This window comes from Anolis sagrei, chromosome 3 (genome assembly GCF_037176765.1).
Source record: "Anolis sagrei isolate rAnoSag1 chromosome 3, rAnoSag1.mat, whole genome shotgun sequence".
Taxonomy (NCBI): Eukaryota; Metazoa; Chordata; class Lepidosauria; order Squamata; family Dactyloidae; genus Anolis; species Anolis sagrei.
The window spans coordinates 89,637,719-89,660,406 of NC_090023.1; the positions used below are offsets into that span (position 1 = coordinate 89,637,719).

A 22,688-nucleotide genomic window follows, 5' to 3' on the forward strand; every position below is an offset into this window, starting at 1 on the left:
CTGTAGGGAATTCCTGAAATTGCTGTGGAGCAACAAAAAGACTAGGGCTGGATCTACAATGCCATATAATGCAGTTTCGGAATGCAGATTAACTACATTGAACGGTGTTATATGGCAGCGTAGACTCACATAACCCAGTTCTATGCAGTTAATCTGCATTCAGTGTACATCAAGGGCCCCCTGATGGCACAGCAGGTTAAATCGCTGAGCTGCTGAACTTGCTAACTGAAAGGTTTGCAGTTTGAATCTGGGGAGCGGGGTGAGCTCCCACTGTTAGGCCCAGCCTTTGCCAACCTAGCAGTTTGAAAACATGCCAATGTGAGTACATCAATAGGTACTGCTTCTGTGGGAAGGTAATGGCACTCCATGCAGTCATGCCAGCCACATGACCTTGGAGGCATCTATAGACAACACCTGCTATTCAGCATAGAAATAGAGATTCACACCAACCCCCAGAGTTGGATAGGACTAGACTTAATGTCAGGGGAAACCTTACCTTTACCTTAGATCCAGTCTGTACATTCCACTTGTAGGTTTCTGATATGCATCTAGTTGGCCATTCAGGGGAGACTGAAGACAAATAAAGAGACTGGGGCCATTTAATTGCAGTCACGTTTATTTGCAGTTTCTATACACACTTCCTAGATAATCAAACTTTTCCGACACATTTTCGAAGGGGGTTCACAATGAAACTGTCACTGTTTTTACTAAAAAATAAATACAAGACTTAAAGTGTTGCACAGCTCTAAAATATACAAAGGCTTGGATTTGATGTAAACTTTGAAAACATTTTACAAAAGAAACCATCTTTGCAACGATTTAAAAATTGATATTTACAAATATTACAAAAATACAAAATGGATGCAAGTCCATAAACCATTGTCTCTTCTGCCAGCATGAACTGGGGCTAGTACCAAAATAGTTACACTGTAACCTTCTTAATTGGTTTTTAAACGTTTAAGTCATAACCTACAGTATTTCTCTAAATCTGCCACAATTGCAGCAAATGCACTCTTTGTCAGTGACCTTTGGCAAATGCAAACATATGCTTTATTTCTATAGCTAATCTGTATCTTCTATGCTGCCACAATATTCAAAAGAAAAAGAAAAATGTTATTCAAAGAAAAACAAACAGCTGCATAACTTCAAAACCCATTCTTGTAACATCAGTGCAAACAACAGAATTGTAAGTTGGAATGATGGTTCACAAGTTAGCTTTGTTTTTAATTTATACCCTGTTCCAAGATGGGATTTTGCTTAATTTCTATCCATTTTGAGGGCTTTGAAGGCATATATGACTTGTGTAGGACAATCCTATGCATGTTTACTTCTGAGTCCTACAGGATTCAATAAAGCTCTTCATTCACATAGCTGTGCACCTTTTACATGTGCAAAGAGCTCCTAAGTTTGAAGGGTGTTCACATTAAGTTCAATGAAGGGACAACACTGAATGTGCAAAGTTGGCATCCCTTCCCCATTGTGAATGAGGACAATCTTTAAGGGTAATAGAATTCCACATGCCTACAGCACATTGCTTTATCAGGGCTTATTTTGAATATAATTTTTATAAAAGTGGATTTATAATCCACTTTAATTGGGCTTTAATGTGATAAATAGAAAATAGAAACACTTTGTCATAGATTTTTTTGAGTAAACAAAATAAGTATTTATATGATAAGTTTTGTGAGCATTACATAGACATTATATAGAAGGTGTTTCTCTGCCTTCTAATTCAAGTTGCATGTATTTTTAATATATATTTATATATATTTATTTATATAGCTCTCTGTGGTCTCAATACGAAATTAGTAACTATGTTCTCCACAGTGTTTCATCAACACTGGCAAAATTGGCTTAAGCGGACTCTGGATGGCACATAGGAAATCTTGGAGAAACCAATTCAGCTGTTTTCTCGTACAGTTTTACTAGAGAGTATGTGTAGCACTTTTTGGAAATCATTTTGGCACACTGATTTGACATGAAGGTGGTACTGGCGATGTCTGTTTGTGACTCTAGTACCACTTCATTCTTAGCACCAAGAGATGCACTCAGTTACAGAGTCAGGTTGTAATAGTGCTACTGGTGGACATTTTGATGAAAATATTCTGAAATGGCACCTGTGCCTCTGCTATCAAGTTAATATTCTTTCTTCGCTCTCCTTTTTTAAAGCTATGCAGACTTTAACTCACAAATGCATTCCATTTCACTTGCTTCATAACCACTCTTCAGAGCTTGCCTATTTAACTGCAATGGAAAAGGCTTGCTTCTAATGCACTAACTCTTTTCCTTTACACACCTCTGCAAAGTATGTAGATTTGAATCCTTTTTTGCTTTCTGGCAAGCAACTCCTAAACATTTGTCTCAACATATCTGCCTACTCTACCTGCATAAAATCTTTGCCTGGTGCCAGGATGTCTTCACAATTTGTGATGGCATTATGGCTCAGCAGTTCAGTTTGCCCATCCTAGACACTTCTTGCCAGAAGGGCAAAACCTAGTATGGGGCAAATAATCCTGATCTCACTAGTCTTTCTATACACATGCTGACCAACCATCTCTTCCCACACTGGAAGGCTGTAAGAGACTCTTTGAAAACATAGTATATTTCCATGAATCTCCGACAAAGGAAAATCTGATACCTGATTTTGAATGGATCTCATCATTTATTTGATCACTTCAACTTCAGGTGCAATATACCTTTCAATCTATTACAATGAGCAAATAAACAGAAATCCTTCTCCCGGTTTCCACTTCCACATGTTCATGTTAAAAATAACTTTTTTTTCTTAAAGCCACCTTACTCATCGACCTACTAGTGACTACCAACTTCATCCAGCCATTCTGATCAATCAGTACTGCACATCACACACATTCCTTTTCTAAATGGCTCTTTATTTATATTCTGCCATTAATTATTTCTGCAGTTAATTAATAGCAGCAGACTGCATTTGGGAAAACCTGGCCTGAATATCTATCTGATTTTGGATTGTACTGCAACTGGAAAACTGATGTATCAATGAAAAAAGCGATATTATTTTGTGCATATCAGTGTTTTGCTTTTAAAAACCCAATTTGATCTCACATCAATTTTTTTGTGACAAGAAAATTCAAGTAACTTCAAGTAATCCAGTCTTTTGTTTCCCTGCCTTTATTTTATTAATAATATTTATTCGGATTCTTTATCCCACTTGCGATAAATTCTCATCCAGTAAAGCATTTCTGGTAAAACTAGTATAGAAGGAAACTGATCTGTAATGGATCAGAGAGCTTCCTCATTCCTATTTTAGTAAGCTATATAAAGTGTGTATGCATATGCCTATTTCTCAGCTATTTTTTCACAGTGTCATTTCTCTAAACATTTAGGTAGCATGAATGTTATGCACACAAAGTTTCACTGAAAAGTTGTTATACAATTTTATTGATGAATCAACAGCATTTGTTGCATGCTTAATAGTTAGTTTATAAATATAAAACTAATCCTGTTTTACATTTTTAGTTATTAGGTTATGACTAGGTCTTTCATCAGCCTAGCAGTGGTAATAATAATATGAAACAAATATTAAGTAATTACAATTACTTAAACTCTCCCCTTCTTTCGCAGTCATTGCCCAAATTAACTGCTTGACATTATAGAAAAACTTGTTACTTTAGAAGGAGAGGTTTTTTTCCATATTAAAAGTGTGCTTTTTATCTCAGACAACAATATTATATTTTTGGCACACTACATATTTAAATCTGTTTGAAGTCTATTAAATGGTTGTGGCTTCCCCTATGAAATCCTGAGAATTACAGTTACGGGTTGGTTCCATAGATGTTACATTTGAGTGCCCTTTAACTATGATATCATTATCCCAAGGCTTAAATCATTTTCTTGGTGCTCAAGTGTGAAGTAGTTAGATTAATCACAAACTCTAGGTTTCCAGAATAAGTCTCTAGTTTGCGGGATAAAATGCAAAATCTGCAGGTATGATTATGACAGGTGATTTCCAAGAAATGACTTTACTTCCTAGCCTTGGAGTTTTGATTTCTATTTTTTATGCCAATAACTGAAACAATATCCATGATTGAGTACTGTTTGGAGAACAACTTCCAGCCATGAATGTGGTCTTCTTCCTTGGTGCAGAGCTGGTTGCTACCTTAGAGAAAACAAGCCAGCAACTTAATACTTCATGTGATTAGGTATTAATGTGTACACCTGCCAGTGCAAATCGACTATATTTGTAGGGCCATCACTAGGGAACTGGTATAGGAGTCAGTTAGCCTTGGCACCAACTCTGGGGCTTACTGGAGTTAGCAGGGTTGCCAGCAGGCCAGACTCCCTCCATGATGCCAGTGATATGCAATGGCACAGGGCCATTAGGGCCCATCATTCATCATAACAAGATAATGATTGGGTTGTTCAGCTCATTGCCACTCCTCAAAACAAGGAGAAATATTTCAGATGATTACACTGGTGTGTGACTTCATTTCTGAACCATAATTGTTTCCTGCTTAGGTGAATGACTGGATGGGTCTGGACCATCTCGGCCTCTTCTTTATTATTCTGAAGGTCCTTTGTTGCCACTTTTTCCTCCCTCTTTTCCCCACAATTGCCACTTTTAGCATTTTATTTGCATGTGCAGTCAAGTAATGTGTTCCTAACCTGTTTCTGCCCAGTAGATTATCCTTCATGTCCATGCTGCTCAGAACAAGAGGAGAGATCACATTCCTTTCTTTCCAGTAAACCTGAAGCTACTTTTGATTCACTTTCCCCAACGTGGTAAATGAATGGTAGAGTAGAACTCCATGGTCCATCTCAATACCAAAAACATCTGAAAACAAGTTCAGGTATTTTCCTATAATGGTGGGACATATGATTTCTTTCCCTTTGAAAGAGTTCGTTGTCTCCTATGAGAAACAAAGCCTCTTAAGGCTTTAATGTACTCTAGATGTAGAGAGGAGAGCCTGTTTTCTGCAGGTTTAGTGAGGAAAGAAATGTCCTCCAGGAATTCCTTGCTCGTCCAATTTGAAAAAAATGATTGTTTTAATCTCCATGAATATCTGTGCATACATGAGACTAAAGTCTTAATTTCAGTTCATGGAACTGAGTATAACACTGGAAATCTCTTTCTTGTGTTGAAACCCAACGTTATGCTGGCCATAGGCAAGTTTAAAGTTTGTATGGAAATATTTATCGCAGGCCTATCCCTTTAGTTCCCAAATTGGAAATTGCTTCACTCTTGTGTCCTTATTTTATTTTTCTGCCTTGGAGTGTGGTGGAGTCTTCTCCTTCAAAGATTTTTTAAAATGAGGTTGGATAGACATAAGGTGAGAGTGCTTTGATTGTGTATTCCCATATGGCAAGGAGCTGAACTGAATTAATCTTGTGGTATCTTTCAATTGTTCTTGGCAACAACTGAATGTAAATGGATCAACTAGAAAGGATTATTTGGGCTGGATCTACAATGCCAAATAAGAGTTTTAATTGCATCATGTGGTCAGTGCAGACCTATATGATGCAGTTTGAATTGTATTATTTGGCAGTGTAGATCCAGTCTTAGTCTGGATGCAACCTATGTTTTCTTTCAACAGGCCTTCTCCTATCCTGACCATCCCCTTGAGGCATGAACAATATGTGCTGGGTTAAAGCTTCAGATAGGTATTTCTGCAGTTCTCAAAGAATTGAATAGTTGACTCCAACCTTCATTGGAGAGGGGTAACATATTTTGAAAATTTGATTCAAATTCCAAGTTTAGATCTTCAGTTTAGGTTTGTAGCTTATCTTGGGCCTGCCATATTCTCTTAGCTTGAACTACCACCTCTTTGTATTGTTGAAATGGTAATTAGGTAGGGGAGGGTGGCTAAGAACTGTACCTGGAGATCCCTGGACACGATATATGCTGCCCAAGACAAACTTCTCCAGTTGTCTCCTTACTAGTTCTCCTATCTGTGCAATTATTTTTCTTAATGTTATTTTTGTTTCTTGGAGGAAGGGGTCAAGTAAGCTGCATGGGAAGATGTGAGCTTTTTTTATGCTTCCAAATTGGATCACTCTGGACAATGCTAAAACTACTTTCTAACACGTTTTTCGGCCTCTAAGGCCCCTTCCACACAGCTGAATTAAAATCCTACATGAGCTGCTTGAACTGGGATATATGACAGTGTGGACTTGGATATTCCAGTTCAAAGCAGATATTGTGGGTAATTCTGCCTTGATATTCTGGGTTATATGGCTGTGTGGAAGGGCCCTTAGACTTCCCGCTTGTCCTTTTATCCCTTCAGAAGAAACAATCAGGCATAAGTGTGGATATTCTAGACCAATATTTCTCAGGGATGTGAATGATCAAGAGGTTCTTTTCCTAATATTATAGGGACTGGCACCATATTTGGACTCATTGACCACAACTCTTTTTCCTTTTCTTTCTCTGGAATTTTGCTGTGGACTTGTGACAAATGGCTCACACATAGATCTGGAGACCATCACTTCGACTAGCATTGTTCTACAATTTCCACAAATTCCTTAATATTAGCTATGGAGACCCATGAAAGTCTCAATTTATGTCTTAAAGTAAACTGTAGGGCCCCATTCTTTACAAAACCACCCAGATGTAGGCTCTTTAATTTCATTAGGGATTAGCTCCTTGGGCATGTGTATAGAATTAGTGTATGAGCTATAGAAAAATGTGGTGGGAATATCTCTTCTCACAAAGAATAAAGGGTGTTTGTTGACTATGTTCTAAATACGCTTGATATAAGTACTTAAATTTCATTTCAGCGCCAAACATACCCGCTTTTCTTGTGTTTTTTGTGTATTAAAAGGCAATTTACCACAGCAATTCCCTATAAAAAAATCTCCTTCTGAAAAAAGATCTTTATATATTATTCAGAAGCCACCAGAGCAAAAGTGAGGAGAAGGGAAGATTTAACACCTCATGCCAATACATCTTGATAGTCTGAGAGATTCCTGAATAACTTCCCCCCCACATGATCTCCAATGAAGGAGAGCCCACCACACTCTGCAGTACTACATTCTGAGAGATATTTAATCTCACATTGAGTTTCAAGCGGTGGAGAAAGAATACTTATATCCAAACCTCCAAAGATCGCAAGATCAGGAATAATCCAATCTGATAGCCTTTTTGATATGGAGAAACCAGCAGAGAAAACAGCACCAATTTAACCTTGCTTCCTCTGCTCTCCCTATCTTTTCTGCTCCAGATCAAGTCATTTTTTTCCTTTGAATTTTTTTCACTGCTTTACTTTTTCTCATTCATACTGAATCTAAAATAATGGAATCATAATTACATTAATCTTTAGAATTTTGAAATATTGAACAATCTTTGTGTTTGGTTGTTCTTACTAATCTGCATTTCTCCCATGCTACGTGTTATTGCTGTTGTTGTTGTTGTTGTTTTCTTTCTTTGTTACTCTTTATTTGTGTTGCCACTTAAATTCAGTATTTGGAAAAGTTACTTATTTACGTAGTACTCCCAGCTGCATCCCTCAGGCAGTATGACAAGTGACTTCGTTGCCTGGATGATTCTGGGAGCTGTATGCCAGTATTTTAAAAATTTCTGGCTGAAACTTGGTCAATATGATTCTCCTTTGTTTGAAAACCACTTTAGACTAATCTGTTCAAGTTGATCTGTAAGAGTTGCTAGGGTTTTAATCGAAGGGGTATGTTTCTTTTCTCCTCACTGTCAGCTTTTTGGTTTTTTCCTGTTTATATGGACCCTACATAGGCTTGAAATGTTATCTGCTCAATGCAATGTCTTGCCATCATATGTCAGTCTGGGAGACAGACAGTCCATTGGTCTGTTAAAGAAAGACTATATTACCGGCACATTCTGCAGGTCTGTTTGGGATGCTTTTGGAAGGTAAATCTATTATTAATCTTTCACATGTAAACATGTCTGGAGAAGAAAGATGTCTGGACCTGAGCCAGTTACCATAAAAATGAAGTAATTTAGGATGGTTCAAAAATATGGTAGATTGTTTAAGAGACAAGGGCACTAACTTGTTCAATATAATGGCTGGCTTTTTTGTCAGCAAACCAGCCACGCTTTTGCATGACTATATTTCTCAGGATTTTTGGCCATGGTTTGGGATGTGGGGCAGGAGGAAGAAGCCACAATGGAAAATCTGGTTTCTAAACAGTTTGGATATGTAGTGCCTGCCAAATAAGCCTCTGCCACAAGTTGCAATTTCATATAAGCATTTTGGGAAGAGAATTAATCGGATACTATTTAATATGATAACTTTTTATTTATATTGAGGATTTCCTCTAATTCAAGTGTTAAAATTCATGATAGAGGCTTAATGATTTAACTGCAAGTGGTTGTGGTAGATATGTAAATTATGTTTGATATGAAAATTGTATTCACAGAATACAGTCAATAACTTTATCCATTTTTTGTCTTTCAACAAAGTTATCATTTGCCACCAACCACTTTTTTCTGACTCTCCAATAACTCTATTTACAAATATTTATCAAAAATATGGATATGTACATCTGTTTTGTTTGTATCTTCTAAATTTCATTTCACTTCATTTTAGTGTAAAAAAATACCAATTCCTCAAGCGATTTTATGTTTTCCCACTTAGGGAAGCACAACAGTGAGGATCATTTTTTACGTTTTGATGGCATCTTTGGAGTGGAAGAGGGAGTTCTGAAAACCGGATAATGGAAATCTACATCAATGGCAGGAAACATGAGAGTAATGATTGACAGTTAACCAAAGTTAACTTTTTCAGCATATGCTTCTACTTATAGAAAATGTGAAGTAATAAATAGCTACAGATCATCTTCTCTTTTTTCCAGTCTCTCAGCCTTCCTTCGCGTTTTCAAGCATCAGTATTGCCCTGCATGGTTTTTGGCTGCTACAGAATTGGCTTTTTATATTCACACGAGCCAAGTGAATGTGAAGTTCCCCATTTAACAGTCAGAAGTGTGCTCCAGCCTCTATGTAGCCTATGTAGAGCTCTGAGAAGATCGATCGTCATGAGGGCTCCCATCAGAATTCTCAGTCTCTCCTTCTGAAATGGCTTGCATCGGGGTGTTGTACAATCTGCAGCGAACGCTGTATCGGCTACTGCTGGCTGCAGGAGGTGCCCTTGACCGTCCTACCCGTGATGATGCTGATGTAGGAAAGTTTTTGGAGGAACCCCCTTCTGGATTTATTCTTGGGGGGCAAGGAGAGAGAGGAGTGAATGCCTCGATGCTTGATGAGGCTTGGGAAAACTCATCAGTGTTTTGTAGAGTATCTCCAAGTAATTCTCCAGGAGATTTGGGTGAAACTGGACTCTTCAGTATTTCGGTCGCTGACATCCGATAGCTAGAATCAGACCGGCTGCCCTTTTTCAGGAGCAGCAGTTTGAATTCTTCATTTGACGTATTGGACTTTTTGGCATTCCTGTAAATAAGTCCAGGAGATCTCTGAGAGCACACTGGGCTTGCGACACTCGGAGGAGGGGGAACGTTAGCTGCAGGGGGTGTGCTGCTGGCAGGAGACACACTGCTAGTACTAGATGAAGCTCTTGATTTGTTCCTGGTAGAAGTCTCTCCAGAATCCTTTCTTCCAAGTACTTTCCTTTTTGATCTGTAATGAAAAGATTAAACAATATTCAGTGTTAACTTCATTCACTGCTGAGCAAAATCACAATATGTTAGCCATGATTATATATGCGTCATTAAACATTTGGTGCCAGGTACTACTATACATTGGGATTTGTACACAAAGACACAGATGTACATATATAAAATCAGTGTATCATATTACCTTGAACAAAGTCTTTTCAAAAAAGAAACCCATCTTTCACTCTTTGAAAGCAGATTCGCTCAGATAAGTGTACAGAGAATACTTAGGAGGAAAATAAGCAGTACCTAGAGCAGATTCAGAAATCTTAGAGGGATTGAAGCTGAACAACTCCTTGACCATCTTTCCATGCTCCCTTCTCCCCAGCGCAACACTCTAAATATTACAGCTGTTATGAATCAGAATCAAGGAAGACATGGAATGAGATGACTCCTCAACACTTGCAGTCTCAATGCCATATTGGCCTTGTTGCAGTTTATCTGCTTTGTTTATCCAAACCTGATGTAGGAAAACCACAAAAGAGATCTGATGTAATGATTGAGGAGTAAGATACTAAATAACGCTTATATGAAGTATGTTAGAAAGGTTTGGTCATTAGCAAATTTTTAGGGTGAAGGAGAAACCTCCCCAGTTTTGAGTTCAATAATGTAGTCATCGTGAATTGAAGACAGCAGTTTATTTAATAACACAGGGCCAGTCCACATGTTCAGCACCCAACTCAGCAGTCTTACACTGAAGCAAATATATAACTTCCCATTTCTAGCAGTTTTTGAAAATCTGCCTAGCAGCATATAACAACATAAAGCAAATTGTAGGAAGACACTGGAGATATATTAGCCAACCATGAAGCAGTACTCAGGCCATATTGTCCTAAATTCACGCTAAATGTTGTGCTAAATGACATTTTTGCTTACTGGCTGTCACAACAGATAATTCATTGTGCATTGGAGGTAAATTTTTTTAAAGCTACATTTACAGAATCTGTATTTAAGTTGTGGAGTGGGTGGAAAGAAGAGACGCTGTGTTGTAAAAGCCAATTTGCTAATCTACAACTCATTATTTCATTCATACACACAATGTTTTAGTGTAATTGATTGTGATTGACAACTTGAACAATGTAAATGAAGTCCACTTGCACTTTCTCAGATGTATTGTCTACTGAACTCTGTATTACAGAAATTCATATGTTCCCTACTGAAAAGTTAGTTTCTGAAGCCCATCACCACCAAATTAATTTTCTATTGAACCATTTTAGGCCTGCTGCAATGCCTGTGAAAAAAGAAGAGCCACTGTTTCCAGTAACCACAGCATTAGCTTACCGGTGAATGACTGCAAATAGGTCCTCTGTTGTTCGGGGTTTATTTGGAGACACAAAAACATCTTCTGGATCAGCCTGGGAATCTTCACTTAAGGGTGAGATTATGGAATCATCGCTTGGAGAAAATTCTTCAGAACCAAAGAGAAAAGCAGCTGAGATATCATCAAACACTTTGATATAATACAGCTAGTTAATATAATATCACTCAGTCAATAACACTGTGTAATGGCAATCTAATCTAAATACAGGATGATCTGTCAAAATAATGTTTACATATAACAGGTTAGTGGCCTTTTTGCAACTGAAATGGAATCAAAAGAAATGCAAATGAATGCCTACATAAACATATTTTGCCAAAGGTCGGTAAACATGTAACTGAAATAAATGCTATAGCTGCATTGAAATAAACGCAGCTCTGTCTAATTAAGCTATCTTGTGATTCAATTTAAGGAACTATCATAGCTTCAGGTGCTGAAACGAATCTTGGATATACTACAGAACTAACCTTTGAAGATGTCTTCTTCTGGAGTCTCTTGTAGCTCAGCTGCTCTCCTGTCTTTGTCATCTGAGGCACTTTTGGTTGGAATACCTGACATAGCATAGTTTTCTTGCTCAGTATATCTGCCACTGAGTGAATCTACAGTTGAGATCTCCGGTTCATAGCTGATATTCCCAGGCACTTTGTCATCACATTGGCTTAGACTGAGCTGATGCTTTAGCTGATAACTGATGTCTGCTCCCCGAGATGAGGGGTTAGATTGGAGCGTACCTTCATTGAGGGGTTCTAACTTTTTTTCACAGTGTGCAGGTAGTGCTTGCTGAAGCTTCTGTACAGGGTCAAGTCTCTTATCTTTTTCTGATCCATAAGTAGTTCTCTTCCTATCAGAATTGCTGGATAGTCCTCCTGTGCCCTGTGGAAACCGTTCAGCACAACTGCTGCAGGTTTTATTTAAAGTACTTCCTATTAAAAACTCATGAACCGAGTGTGTTTGGTCTGTTATATATTTAGTTGCTGGAGCACCCATATCTACTGAGGTTAGGGTCTTTTGGCAGGCATTCTTTTCACTGAAAATCAAATCATCATCTGCTTGCAGTTGTTCTGCAGTTATCTGCACTGGAGAAGGATTGATATAGGACACTATGGCCTCTTCCATGGAATACTGGCGTGATATTTGTTTCTTACTTCCATGTGGCTTCATTCTACCTGAAGAAATTGCAGTCACCATTGAAGATTTTGCTTGAATGTGGAGGAAGTCTGTATTATCTTTATGTTTTGTATCTTCAGGCTTATTGATTGCTCGAAGATGTACAGACTTCAGGACTGAAGGCGTAATAGCAAGAGCTGGTGGAGAATTCGAGTTCAGTGCTTCTTCTACCACGTTCGGTTTGTTGTTATTAAAAGCATGTAGTTGATGTCTGTGAGCATAGGGTTTAATCAGGACGTTGTGAAGAGCACTTAGGTCAAGATGAGTTGGAGGTATAACTGGAAGTTCAAGATCTTTATTTAGAGAGAAGTTGCCATCCTTAGAAGCCTGTTGTAAGGAGGATTTCCTTTCTGGAACTTTTGGCTTCCTTTTACTTCCCCCTGGGGATAAGGGTCCAGAAAAGAAAGCTGTAGGAAAGGATGATGTTGGTGTTTCAGACTGGCTGGAATAACCACTTGAAGGAGAAGCTAAACCAGCCAGCTTTTCTGGGGAAGCCAACTTAAATTCATTCTCTACAGAAGGAAGGGAAGGAGTGGTGGCTCGCGATCCAGACTGCGATGTTTGCGATTCTGAACTTTCTGGTGACTTTATGCATTCTATGACTGTAGTACCCGTAGCAGTGCTAGAATTGGATAAAGACCTATAAGGATCATTAGATTTCAAGTCATTTAGAAGCCAGAGATCTGCATAGTGAGATTGTTCAGCACCTTCATCTTTAAAGGATGGGATGTCTATGGTGTCATATGAAATATCTTTCAATCCACTCTCATCCTGATTATCCCAGGGGAGCTCCTGTTTGCTTGGTAAATTAGCATTTTCTGTTCTTGAAGGTGTATTTGCAAACTCAAGGGGCAACTTCATTTCCCTGGATGTATGAGATATGTGCTGCTGCCCACTGCTTATCTTTGGTTCTTTCTTCTCAGGAAGATCTGTGCTGCTGTCAGGTTTCCTTAAAGATGAGCTGCGTTTTGGTGGGTCTGGCTTTGCCTTTGGTTTCTTAAGAGAGATGCTCTGCTTTCCGTGCCTCCTATGATTGACATAATCCTGCCAGGTGCAGTTAGTAAAACTGGAGGCAACACTTGCATTCTGGCCACTCTCGGATCCCACAGCTGCATAGTTACAAACATAACTTTTAGTTCCCTTGAGACCACAGTCAAAGTGCATGGAGGTATAGTAGCCTTCAGTGTCAACAGAAAAGTGTGAGCTAGTGTCTGCCTTTTCAGATGGGGTCTTCTCTATGAAACTATCATAAGTGGCCATGCTTGTAAAACTTGGACATCCCAGGCTGTCTGTCTTGGGACGTTCAGGACTGAAGTCTTGACGACAGGATGCATCATGATGATGATGCAAGTAATTCCATTCACTGTCACTTGTGTTGCTATTATTAGGATCATCCAGTAGATCTGCTACAGTGGAAGTGAAAGAACTTGCCCTGTGGCCTCTAATCTTATCTATCTGATCAGTATAGTGTTCTGTTATGAAGACGTTTGAGTCCTCATTGGCACTGGGAACAATGTTAAGCGATAATTCTGAATCACAGTGTGAAGAACCAGTCAGTGGGGGAGAAGCAGCAGGAGGAATAGTTTCTGATGTCTGGGATGGACACGTTGAACTGCTCCCACTCCAGTTCCCACTAGATGATTGGTGATCATCTTTCTGGTCCATGTGACTGCTGAGAAGAACTCCGGCAGTAGAGATGGAATGAATGGGACTTCCAAAGGTGTCAGAATTTGATGAGATATCACAGCTTCCGGAATCTACCATCCTTGATAACCTTGATCTCCCCCTCTCATTGGAGTTGTGATCTGGACTGTGAAGATGCTGAGAACACTTTAAACCTATGGGATGGTGTTCTTGCAAACACGGATTATTAATGGCATCTTTACTCTTTGCAGATATTCTTTCTTGGTTTGTTAAAAAGTGTTCTGCCTCGTATGCCGATACTTTGGCACCAGTCTTGTGGTGGTCCACTTCATTGGCTCTAGCACCTTCACGAGGGAGACTCCTTGATCGTACGCGGTTGCTTACTGATGTTGTAAACATGTTGTCACCATTGTCTGTCAGCACCAATATGTTGCCAGCTGAATGTGACAGGGAGGCTACAACACTTTGACCCCTCTGTGCTCGGATTCTTCTCCGGGACGGAGCAGCAATGAGGATTTCTTCTGTTTGGCACTCAGAATCCCTGGTACCTGATCTCCTGTTGATGTTATTAGAGAAGTCTGGATTTGCATGCACAATCACATTCCGTTCTCTTGCTACTGGTGATTCGTCAGAATCTAGGACACATACAAAATGCGGTGAGGTACCATTCTCTCTGCCTCAAAAACTTTGACCTTTATACTGGCCTGATATAAATCTCAAAATATTTTTTCCTTGCTGCATGTGTATTTTAGTAACTAACATTCAGAGAAAGTAATCACTAGGGTCGTTCTCTTATGCCCTATCCCATTACAGATCCCCTTCAAACAGCAGCTTAATGGTATTTTCTCTGCAAAATTCAAAATCTGCACTTTCAAGACAGTAGTCAAACCACTTTTTATGTAAATTCTGGGTAACTAGATATTTTCTTCATTGGTTTTCCCTCAGTAATATTGATTCTACCTCAGTACTTCATTGGTTCTTTCTACAGTAGTGGCACTGTAGATATCAGAGTGATACTCTCAGAGACAATTTTAGTGACTGTTTTTGCCTAGTCATTTTTTTACTTACATTAGGAAAGGAAAAGAGCCAAGCCAATTTACTATGCAGTGCTCCATCAATGATAAGGAAGCGGAAACATGCTTAATAGTGCATGTGTGTGGGGAGAGGGTTGACAAAGATTTCAAGCAATTTAAATATTGAGTCCTGTATGGAATAAAACAACCAACTCGTCTGCATAAATTAAGCAGTGAAAATTAACCATTTCTTTGCAGGGTAACAACCTTTGCTTCTTTACCTTATGGGTCCCTTAGCTACAAGAAAAAACTTTCACTGAATCTAGTTACTTTTTATGTACATATTATGGGTATAAAAACAAACAAAAAGAGAATAATACACCAAAAATAAAGTAACTCATTACATTCAAACAATAAGGGCTGGACATAAATATCTATATTACTTAGTAAGGCCCACAGCAGATCAATACTGAAGGCTATAATGAGTAATATAGTTTGGCTGGCAATATAAAAAAAATAAAGACAAAATGAAACAAAAATACCCAACACAGTATATTTGAAACTCTAGAATCATAAAAGCTGGAGTGTTCCTTGGAAAGCAGTTTGGAAGGCAGGCTATAGTTGCAGTTAAGGCAAATAGAATGCTATCTAGTCAAGAGTTGTATTTATACTACACCTATTTCTTGTTGGACTCTTCTGGGGATGCCAGAGATGGTTTTCCTCCTTCTCAATTTCCGTCTCCGCTGTAGCACGGATTGTGAGTGAACAAGAGAGCAGCGTATACTAGCCTCTCTGTCAAAACCAACTCCTGCAACCCATAAATAGGTCTCATTAGCTTTTAGAAATAGTAGACAAATTGTTATGACTGGAAGACAGTGGAGGTCATGTAAGCACTTTGGATTATGCCTATGAAGAAATATAAGGCAGACCCTGTACAACTCTCATGAGAATTATTCACTGTGATCCACAGTTTGCTTCTAAGCCTGTTCCCTCTGAGCAGCCTGCTTTGCCAAAAGTCACAAAGGGAGGAGAAATGAAATTAAAAAGGGGAGGGTGGGGGTTAAGCATTATTGTTAGCAAGGAACCCTTCAATTATAATGGTTTGCCCATTTATTATTGATATGCAAGCATCAGCATCTGTGAAATGAATACTAGCATCCAAGACTATGACCAGCTGCAAATAGTTCAAAAACTATTGGTTTGTGTTGAGTGAAATTGTGAGGAAGCAAAGGAACAATGACGAGTCTGATTATGTATTATGCATTTATCTTTTCTTACTGTATTATGTGTACATTATGTATTGACAGTGGATAAACACTATGGATGTGGAGACATATCTGAATGTTCACACTGACTGCATCATCAATCAGTGAAAATAATTATGATCACTATTAATTTCCACAAGTGTTTACACTACACCGTAGTAAACTTCCTTGGTTCTAATTCTTAAAGTATTGTTGTTCTCATAGGAGAGAAGCTAAACTTTAAAGTGATATTTATCGACCTCTGGCTTTCTAGAAGTTTTGGACTTTACCTTCCAGAATCCCTGATTTTGGGCGTGGTTGATGGGAGCTGAAGTTGGAAACATGTGGAGAGCCAAAACTTGAGAATTACTTTTCTAAACTATCTCCAAAGTACATGTTGGGGTTCAGCTTGTAAAACTGTTGCTTTTTTTCTATTTGCTTTATTCAAGTTTAAACTATTTCTTTCCCCCAACATCTGATGGTTATCCACATAGGAAGAACAGAGTTGAATGTTTTCAAATACATTAAATCTTTCATACAAGGAACAGTTGAAAGTTGTGATCTAAATGTTAAATCCATTCTACAAAAGATCTATTTTAATATACTGTACACTGCAACATAAACAAGACCAATACAGTATATAAGCACATCTGCAGTTAATTTTTGAAGAGACGTAGAATGCCGTAAGGTAAGGTAAAATGACAACATGCACTACTATTTGAAATCACATGAAGCTGTTTTATTCTACATTGAATGGTCGCTCAAGCTAGTTCATTAGTGTCTACCCTGATTGGTACTGGCTTTCCGGAGCCTTGGGTACCCTTCACCTCACACTTTTAATAGGAGGTATTGGGAACTGAACATTGGGGATTCTGAAGTGAAAACAAAATATTTTCTATTGAGTTGGCCTATGAATAGGTTACCTTCTCAGTAGTTGCTGACACCGAAAATGAATCTACATGAGGCAGTCTATCAGTTTGATAGCATTTTAAACATTGATTTTATCTTACAGAATCTTGGAATTATATGCCAAAGAATGTGTAATTATATTACAAGAGTGACCTAAGAAAGAATTCTGAGTTTCTTCAAACTACAAATATCAGTTTGATATTTGTAATTTGAGTCTGCCTGCCACCTCAGGAGGAGAAAGAGGAAGTCCTGCTGCTTCTTCCCCCTCCCAAGCCAGCTAAGAGGAGAAAGGGGACTGAGAAGGAGACTTTAAAAACACCTGTCTCCTGGCTGTTGCTTACTCCATCTGCCTGCCACCTCAGGAGGAGAAGGAGGAAGTCCTGCTGCTCCCTCCCCCCCCCCCCCAAGCCAGCTAAGAGGAGAAAAGGGACTGAGGAGGAGACTTTAAAAAAACCTGTCTCCTGGTTGTTTCTTATTGCTTATTGTTTCTGTTGTGGTTTCATATTGTATTTAATGTTTTTATGTGCATTTTCATATTATGTGTATTGACTTGCTGCCTGTAAACCACCTCGAGTCACCGAAAGGCTGAGAAAGGTGGTATACAAAGACCGTAAATAAATAAATATGTTAGTTAAAATGGTACCAAACTGTTTTAACTGTATATGTTATAGATGGTGTGGTACATTCTGGTAGAGCCAGGTTTGATTTGTTCCATGCCGTTTAATCCTTGGGCCATAGTAAATCACATTGCTCCAGCAACATAGATCTATGCATGCAGATGGCACAGTGGGCCGAGCAGAGTAGATTTGTCTCGATTTTTCAACACAACATGCAAAACCATCAACTACAAAATCTAGAGTAAAGCAAATTATTTTAAAATATGCTAAGTAGACAAATAACTCATGGTTGTCATGTGTTACTGGAAAAGACATTAGAATAAAACAGGAAAGGGGGAGATAAAAAGAAAATAGGAAAAATCTATTCATTTGGGTAAACATACGAGGAATTGAGCCATTTATCTAACACTTAGATTTTTGTTCACATCAGATGTTTCCATACTAGATTTTTCTACATCTGTGACTTATAAATCTGTAACAATGGTCCTTTCTAATCTAAGATATTGGTGCAATAGCTAAATAGGGTGTAATTTAAAACACAACTACAAGAATTAAATACGGAGTAGGAAAGCCAAAACCACCACCCAATAAATTCCTGACCAAAAATCTATGTTTTCAGTGTGCTGTATAATTATATCAACCATAATTATACATGGACATACACACACATAGTACATTACATACAAATGTGAAACACAAAAAAGTAACTTTTGGTAAAAGTTCTTCTTGAGATCTACTACAGGAGACCCCAGACAATAATCTATATCAACCACCACTAATGCGGACAGAGATATGTATTTCAGAATCAACAAAAACACTATACATTCTACTTGCCTTCATTCTTTTACTACATTGCTAATAAGGTGGATGGTGGATGGGAGGAATCCCAACTTAAATTTTCCTAGCTATTCCAACAATTTGTTAGTGATAACTGACATCTGTAGTTGCTGGATTAAACAATTTAGAGTAGCTAAACACTGAAACGAGTTTTGAAAATTCCCACAAATATTTTTGCCCTAGCCCACAATATGTAAATGCGGAGTTCTTAGACTGTGTAGTTCTGATTGTTATTTTCTTATAATAGAGTTAGAAATCCAATGTTTCAAGGGAAATCTAAATATCCTGGCCAGGACCCATACAGTTTTATGAGACAAATGATGCTTTATATATATATTTTCACTAAGCAACATGGAAAAACTACTTGAAAAAAACACAAAATACTGTTTTGAGATGAGTTTGTTATAAAACATGGACATTGGCCATTGAAAGGAAAACATTACAAATTGCTTAACAGTCTCCTCCCCAAGCTTCAAGCAGCTCTTTGGATCACAATTAATCCAGCAAAGAATGGGGAGCAAATTTATTAACATCTGTTGAATTTTGCACTAGATTGTTATCACTGACTAGGAATCATTCCTACTTCACCCGTTATATTGTTCTTAGGAAGAGCAAGCGTTCCCACTAAGATTCAACAAAGTTGTTGTAAGCATAATCTGAGAGGCAAATGTCTAGCTTGAAATATCTATGTGCTGTTATATACATATATTAAACTATATGGGCAAATATATAGAGAGAAGTATGAATAGAATATACAGGACAGACATTCAAATACATTAGTATTTCCTTTCAACAAGTACCAGATAATAAAGAATGCTTCTTTTTAAATACTTTGAGAAGAAAAAAAACATGTATATTTTCCTCTGATTATTCAATACTCCAATCATTAGTAAGGTCAGTATGCCTAAGGGGACTGGAGGTGAGCTAACAAACTGAGGCTTAATTTAGACAAGACATAGATAGATGATTGTAAGAAAATTGATCTGGCAGTGAAATACTACTTGTTTTAGACTTGGCTTCACTCTAAATGAGTAGCATTAGTATTTTATGGGTACTGCAAGATCTGTCATTGCTTTTTTCAAAGCTCTGACGAGCTTACCAGCTACTCCCCCCCCCCACACCCCCAGTAAAGATGGATGTGAAGGACCACATCCCTCACAGACCTGCCCAACAATTGCCATGGAGGCCCTGATTTGTCCTTCAAGGAGGTGAGGCTGACAGTAATCAATACAAGCTTTTTTGTTGGTAGTTGGGGACTACTTTCTACAGAAAGAACTAACTAGCCATTTGGTGATGGCATTTAGGCAAAACAATGAAGATGTCTTTAGTTTGTGTGTATATGTTCTTTCAAGTTCCTGTAATCTTATAGCCACCTCATGGATTTTATAGGATGCTCTTTGATAAGAATATTCAGAGCTGGTTTTGTCAGTTTCTTCCTCTGAAATATAGTCCACAGCAACTGGTATCAATTCCTATCCAGGTACTAACCAGGGCTGATCCTAATTAGATTCCAAGCTCAGTTGGGACAGGTGCTTATACGCCAGGTGCCTATATAGAGAGCTTTTGATGGATGTTAACTGCATATGGTATCTGTGCCTCACACAAATGGGTTTTCTACCTGCACAGATTCCCATTTGGAAAGTTCCGGTGCTGAATAGAATAGTAGAAACACTCCCCACTGTGCATGTCCTATCCCAGCAAGCTACTGCCCCCTCAAACAGAGTAGCTTTTCTTTCAGTTGTCTTCCTGCTTTTTTTTTTTGCTGAATATTCATTACTTTGTCTTCTTTACTATTTTTTCATTCTACTTCATGTCATATTTTACCCTACCTCCTTTTCCCCCCTCTCGTTAAATTTACATCATGTTTTTGTCCCCTCCTTTCCCCATGGCCTCAACGGCCCCATTTAAACTTTGTTCTGTCTATAACTAAGGTTTTCCTGTTATAAGGACACCCAGTGTCTTAGGGGAGGAATATTGTGGAGAAATGTGCTGTTTGTAAAAATTTCACTTCACAAACACTGAAAAATAGGACTTTCTGCTTAAAACTATTGTTGGGAGAAATTCCTTCCAGCTGCCTCAACAAGTCGGTTCAATCCAGCCTTTACATACACATTTGGTTTTGCTAACCAAACCATGCAAGTATCATTAAGTTGTATCTAAATCTTTGGTATCAATGTCATTCTCAGATCCTGGCACATCCGTTACCCTGCTGTGATATGGACAGAAGGGGGCTCTTCCTTGTGGCATCTGGCTAAGGATAAGCTGACTCACTTTTAAGTCTTGGCATAAAAAACATGCTCTGTGTGATAACCCACCAGAATTGACGATTATAAGTACTAAAGAAGAAATCCAAGCATTCTAAGTCTGCAGATGGAAGCAGTCATGTTTCCATCTATGATCCTGATTCTGCTAGCATTAACACCAGTGTCACTGATTTCTGCATCTGTTTTCATCTTGGCAACTATTACTGATGCTTTTGTGACTTCAACAGTGCCAATAGTAGTCAAACGTTCTTCATTGATCCCAGATTCTGGTCACCTGAGCATAGATCATCCAGTTGGTATTTCTTCTCAATATAAGGACTCTGCTACACTGCCTCCACTCGCATCAATATTTGTTTCACAATCAAGAACATAGGTACCAAGTGAAATCAACTTCAGCATCAATATTGTATATTAATCGATACCTATAGGATCATTTGTGGAGGGAATTTTCTTATTACTTCTATTATTAGAATTTATTGTCATGAATTTTGTCACCAATATCTAATTGTTGCTATTATAGTGATTCCAGGTCTCCATGTTCACCTCATGGCCATCCTACTCGATATTAATCTCCAGTTCCACCACAGTATGACAATATGACGCATTGGTTTGACCAAGACAACATCCTGCATCTTGTCCACCTAGAACCATCTTCACCATATTGCATTCTCTTTTCTATCCTATGGCTGCATTGTCTCCTTTTGTGATGCGTTCAGCTCTGGTACTGATAACTACCTCCACCTCTATACCAGCCTGCCCCAAATGCTCAGATTTTTACCACACCTCTGATTACTCAGTTGACTGCATTGAGTCCTATGCCTCCAACATGTACCAGAGTTGTCTACACTGTTCTTACTGTTCCTCTTCAGTCACAACAATCTCAATAACCTCAACAACCACAACATTGGGTTGTTGTAGGTTTTTTCGGGCTGTATGGCCATGGTCTACAACATCCTGTATTTGCTTATTCATCTGAGAATGACTAAGAGTGACTCCCCTTCAACTGACTTTCCTTCTTCTCTGGCTTTGTTCAGTTCAGGTAATGTTGAAGATACTACTCCAGCTTTGCCTTTTGAAGATGTTAAGCTATTTTCTGATATAGCATTTAGGGTGGCCAACGTTTTTGACATCTACGTTATATCTTTTCAACTCTAACTGCTTATCCAGTTTTTTTGACCAGAGGATGCACAATCTCTTACAATGCAATGATTCCACTCTTACCTGTTTTGCAAGAATTAATAAAGCAATCTTGGATGAAACCAGCCTTGCTCCATCCAGCTTTATGAAGGCTGGAATTCTTGCTATTTATTCAATTGGACAGCAAACCTAGAGCAATTTTTCTCTCCAGTTCTCCAGTGACCTGATTCGCCATCCTCTGGTAAACTTCACATTCACTCGTTTGTTTGAGGCACAGACACCATGATGAAGAAGAATAGGTTGCTTACCTATAACTATGTTTCTTTGACCAATCATCTGTGGCATTGCACAAACCCAACCTACCTACTATCTTCAGGTCCTTATTTTCTCCCCAACAGCAGATTGAAGAGCTAGGAAATGCTCTAATGAGGAGTGGCAGGATGCCCAGTAAGCTATTCAACTCTAGAACCTTCCAAAGAAAGTCTCTGCACAGATGTGAAACCTGTTTGTATAAATGCTTTTTTGTTTGTTTGTGGTAACTCTTTTCATTACTTCATGAGTGTATTGTATTTTTGCTGTTGTCACTTATGGGGACTCAGTAAAGAAATACTTTCCCAAAAGGATGTATTTTGGAGAAAGACACAATTTTTCTTTTAATGTAATGCTATTGCCATGGAATTAGATGAAAAACAAAAAAACAATTGACTAGTTCCAATTAGTAACAGATGGAGGCTCTGATGCCAGGAATAAGGGTAATTACAGGTCTTAGTCTGAACTTTAAAGGACATAGCTAAGGGGCTGAACAAATTTGGGGGATGATTTCCAGCTCTTTGGAAGCTTCTTTTTAGAGTTTATACTAAAATTTGGAAAAAGCTAGTAGATGCCAGTGGTTCAAGCACACTACTAAACAGAATTCCCATTATAAG

The 22,688-nt window shown here is 38.4% G+C and overlaps 1 protein-coding gene across 7 annotated transcripts in view; it reads right to left on the bottom strand.

Moving 5' to 3' along the window:
* Positions 1–598: 598 nt before the first annotated feature.
* NHS (NHS actin remodeling regulator) overlaps positions 599–22,688 on the bottom strand; it is a 295,749-nt gene continuing 273,659 nt past the window's right edge. For 6 of the 7 annotated variants that reach the window (XM_060770042.2, XM_060770041.2, XM_060770046.2 and 3 more), the window contains 4 exons: positions 15,431–15,562; positions 11,398–14,376; positions 10,894–11,020; positions 599–9,577 (listed from right to left, as the gene is read on the bottom strand). In XM_060770042.2, the coding sequence (XP_060626025.2) occupies positions 8,950–9,577; positions 10,894–11,020; positions 11,398–14,376; positions 15,431–15,562 (3,866 nt within the window). In that variant the 3' untranslated portion in view covers positions 599–8,949. The remainder of the gene's footprint in view (positions 9,578–10,893; positions 11,021–11,397; positions 14,377–15,430; positions 15,563–22,688) is intronic. The other variant, XM_060770043.2, reaches the window with a different exon arrangement.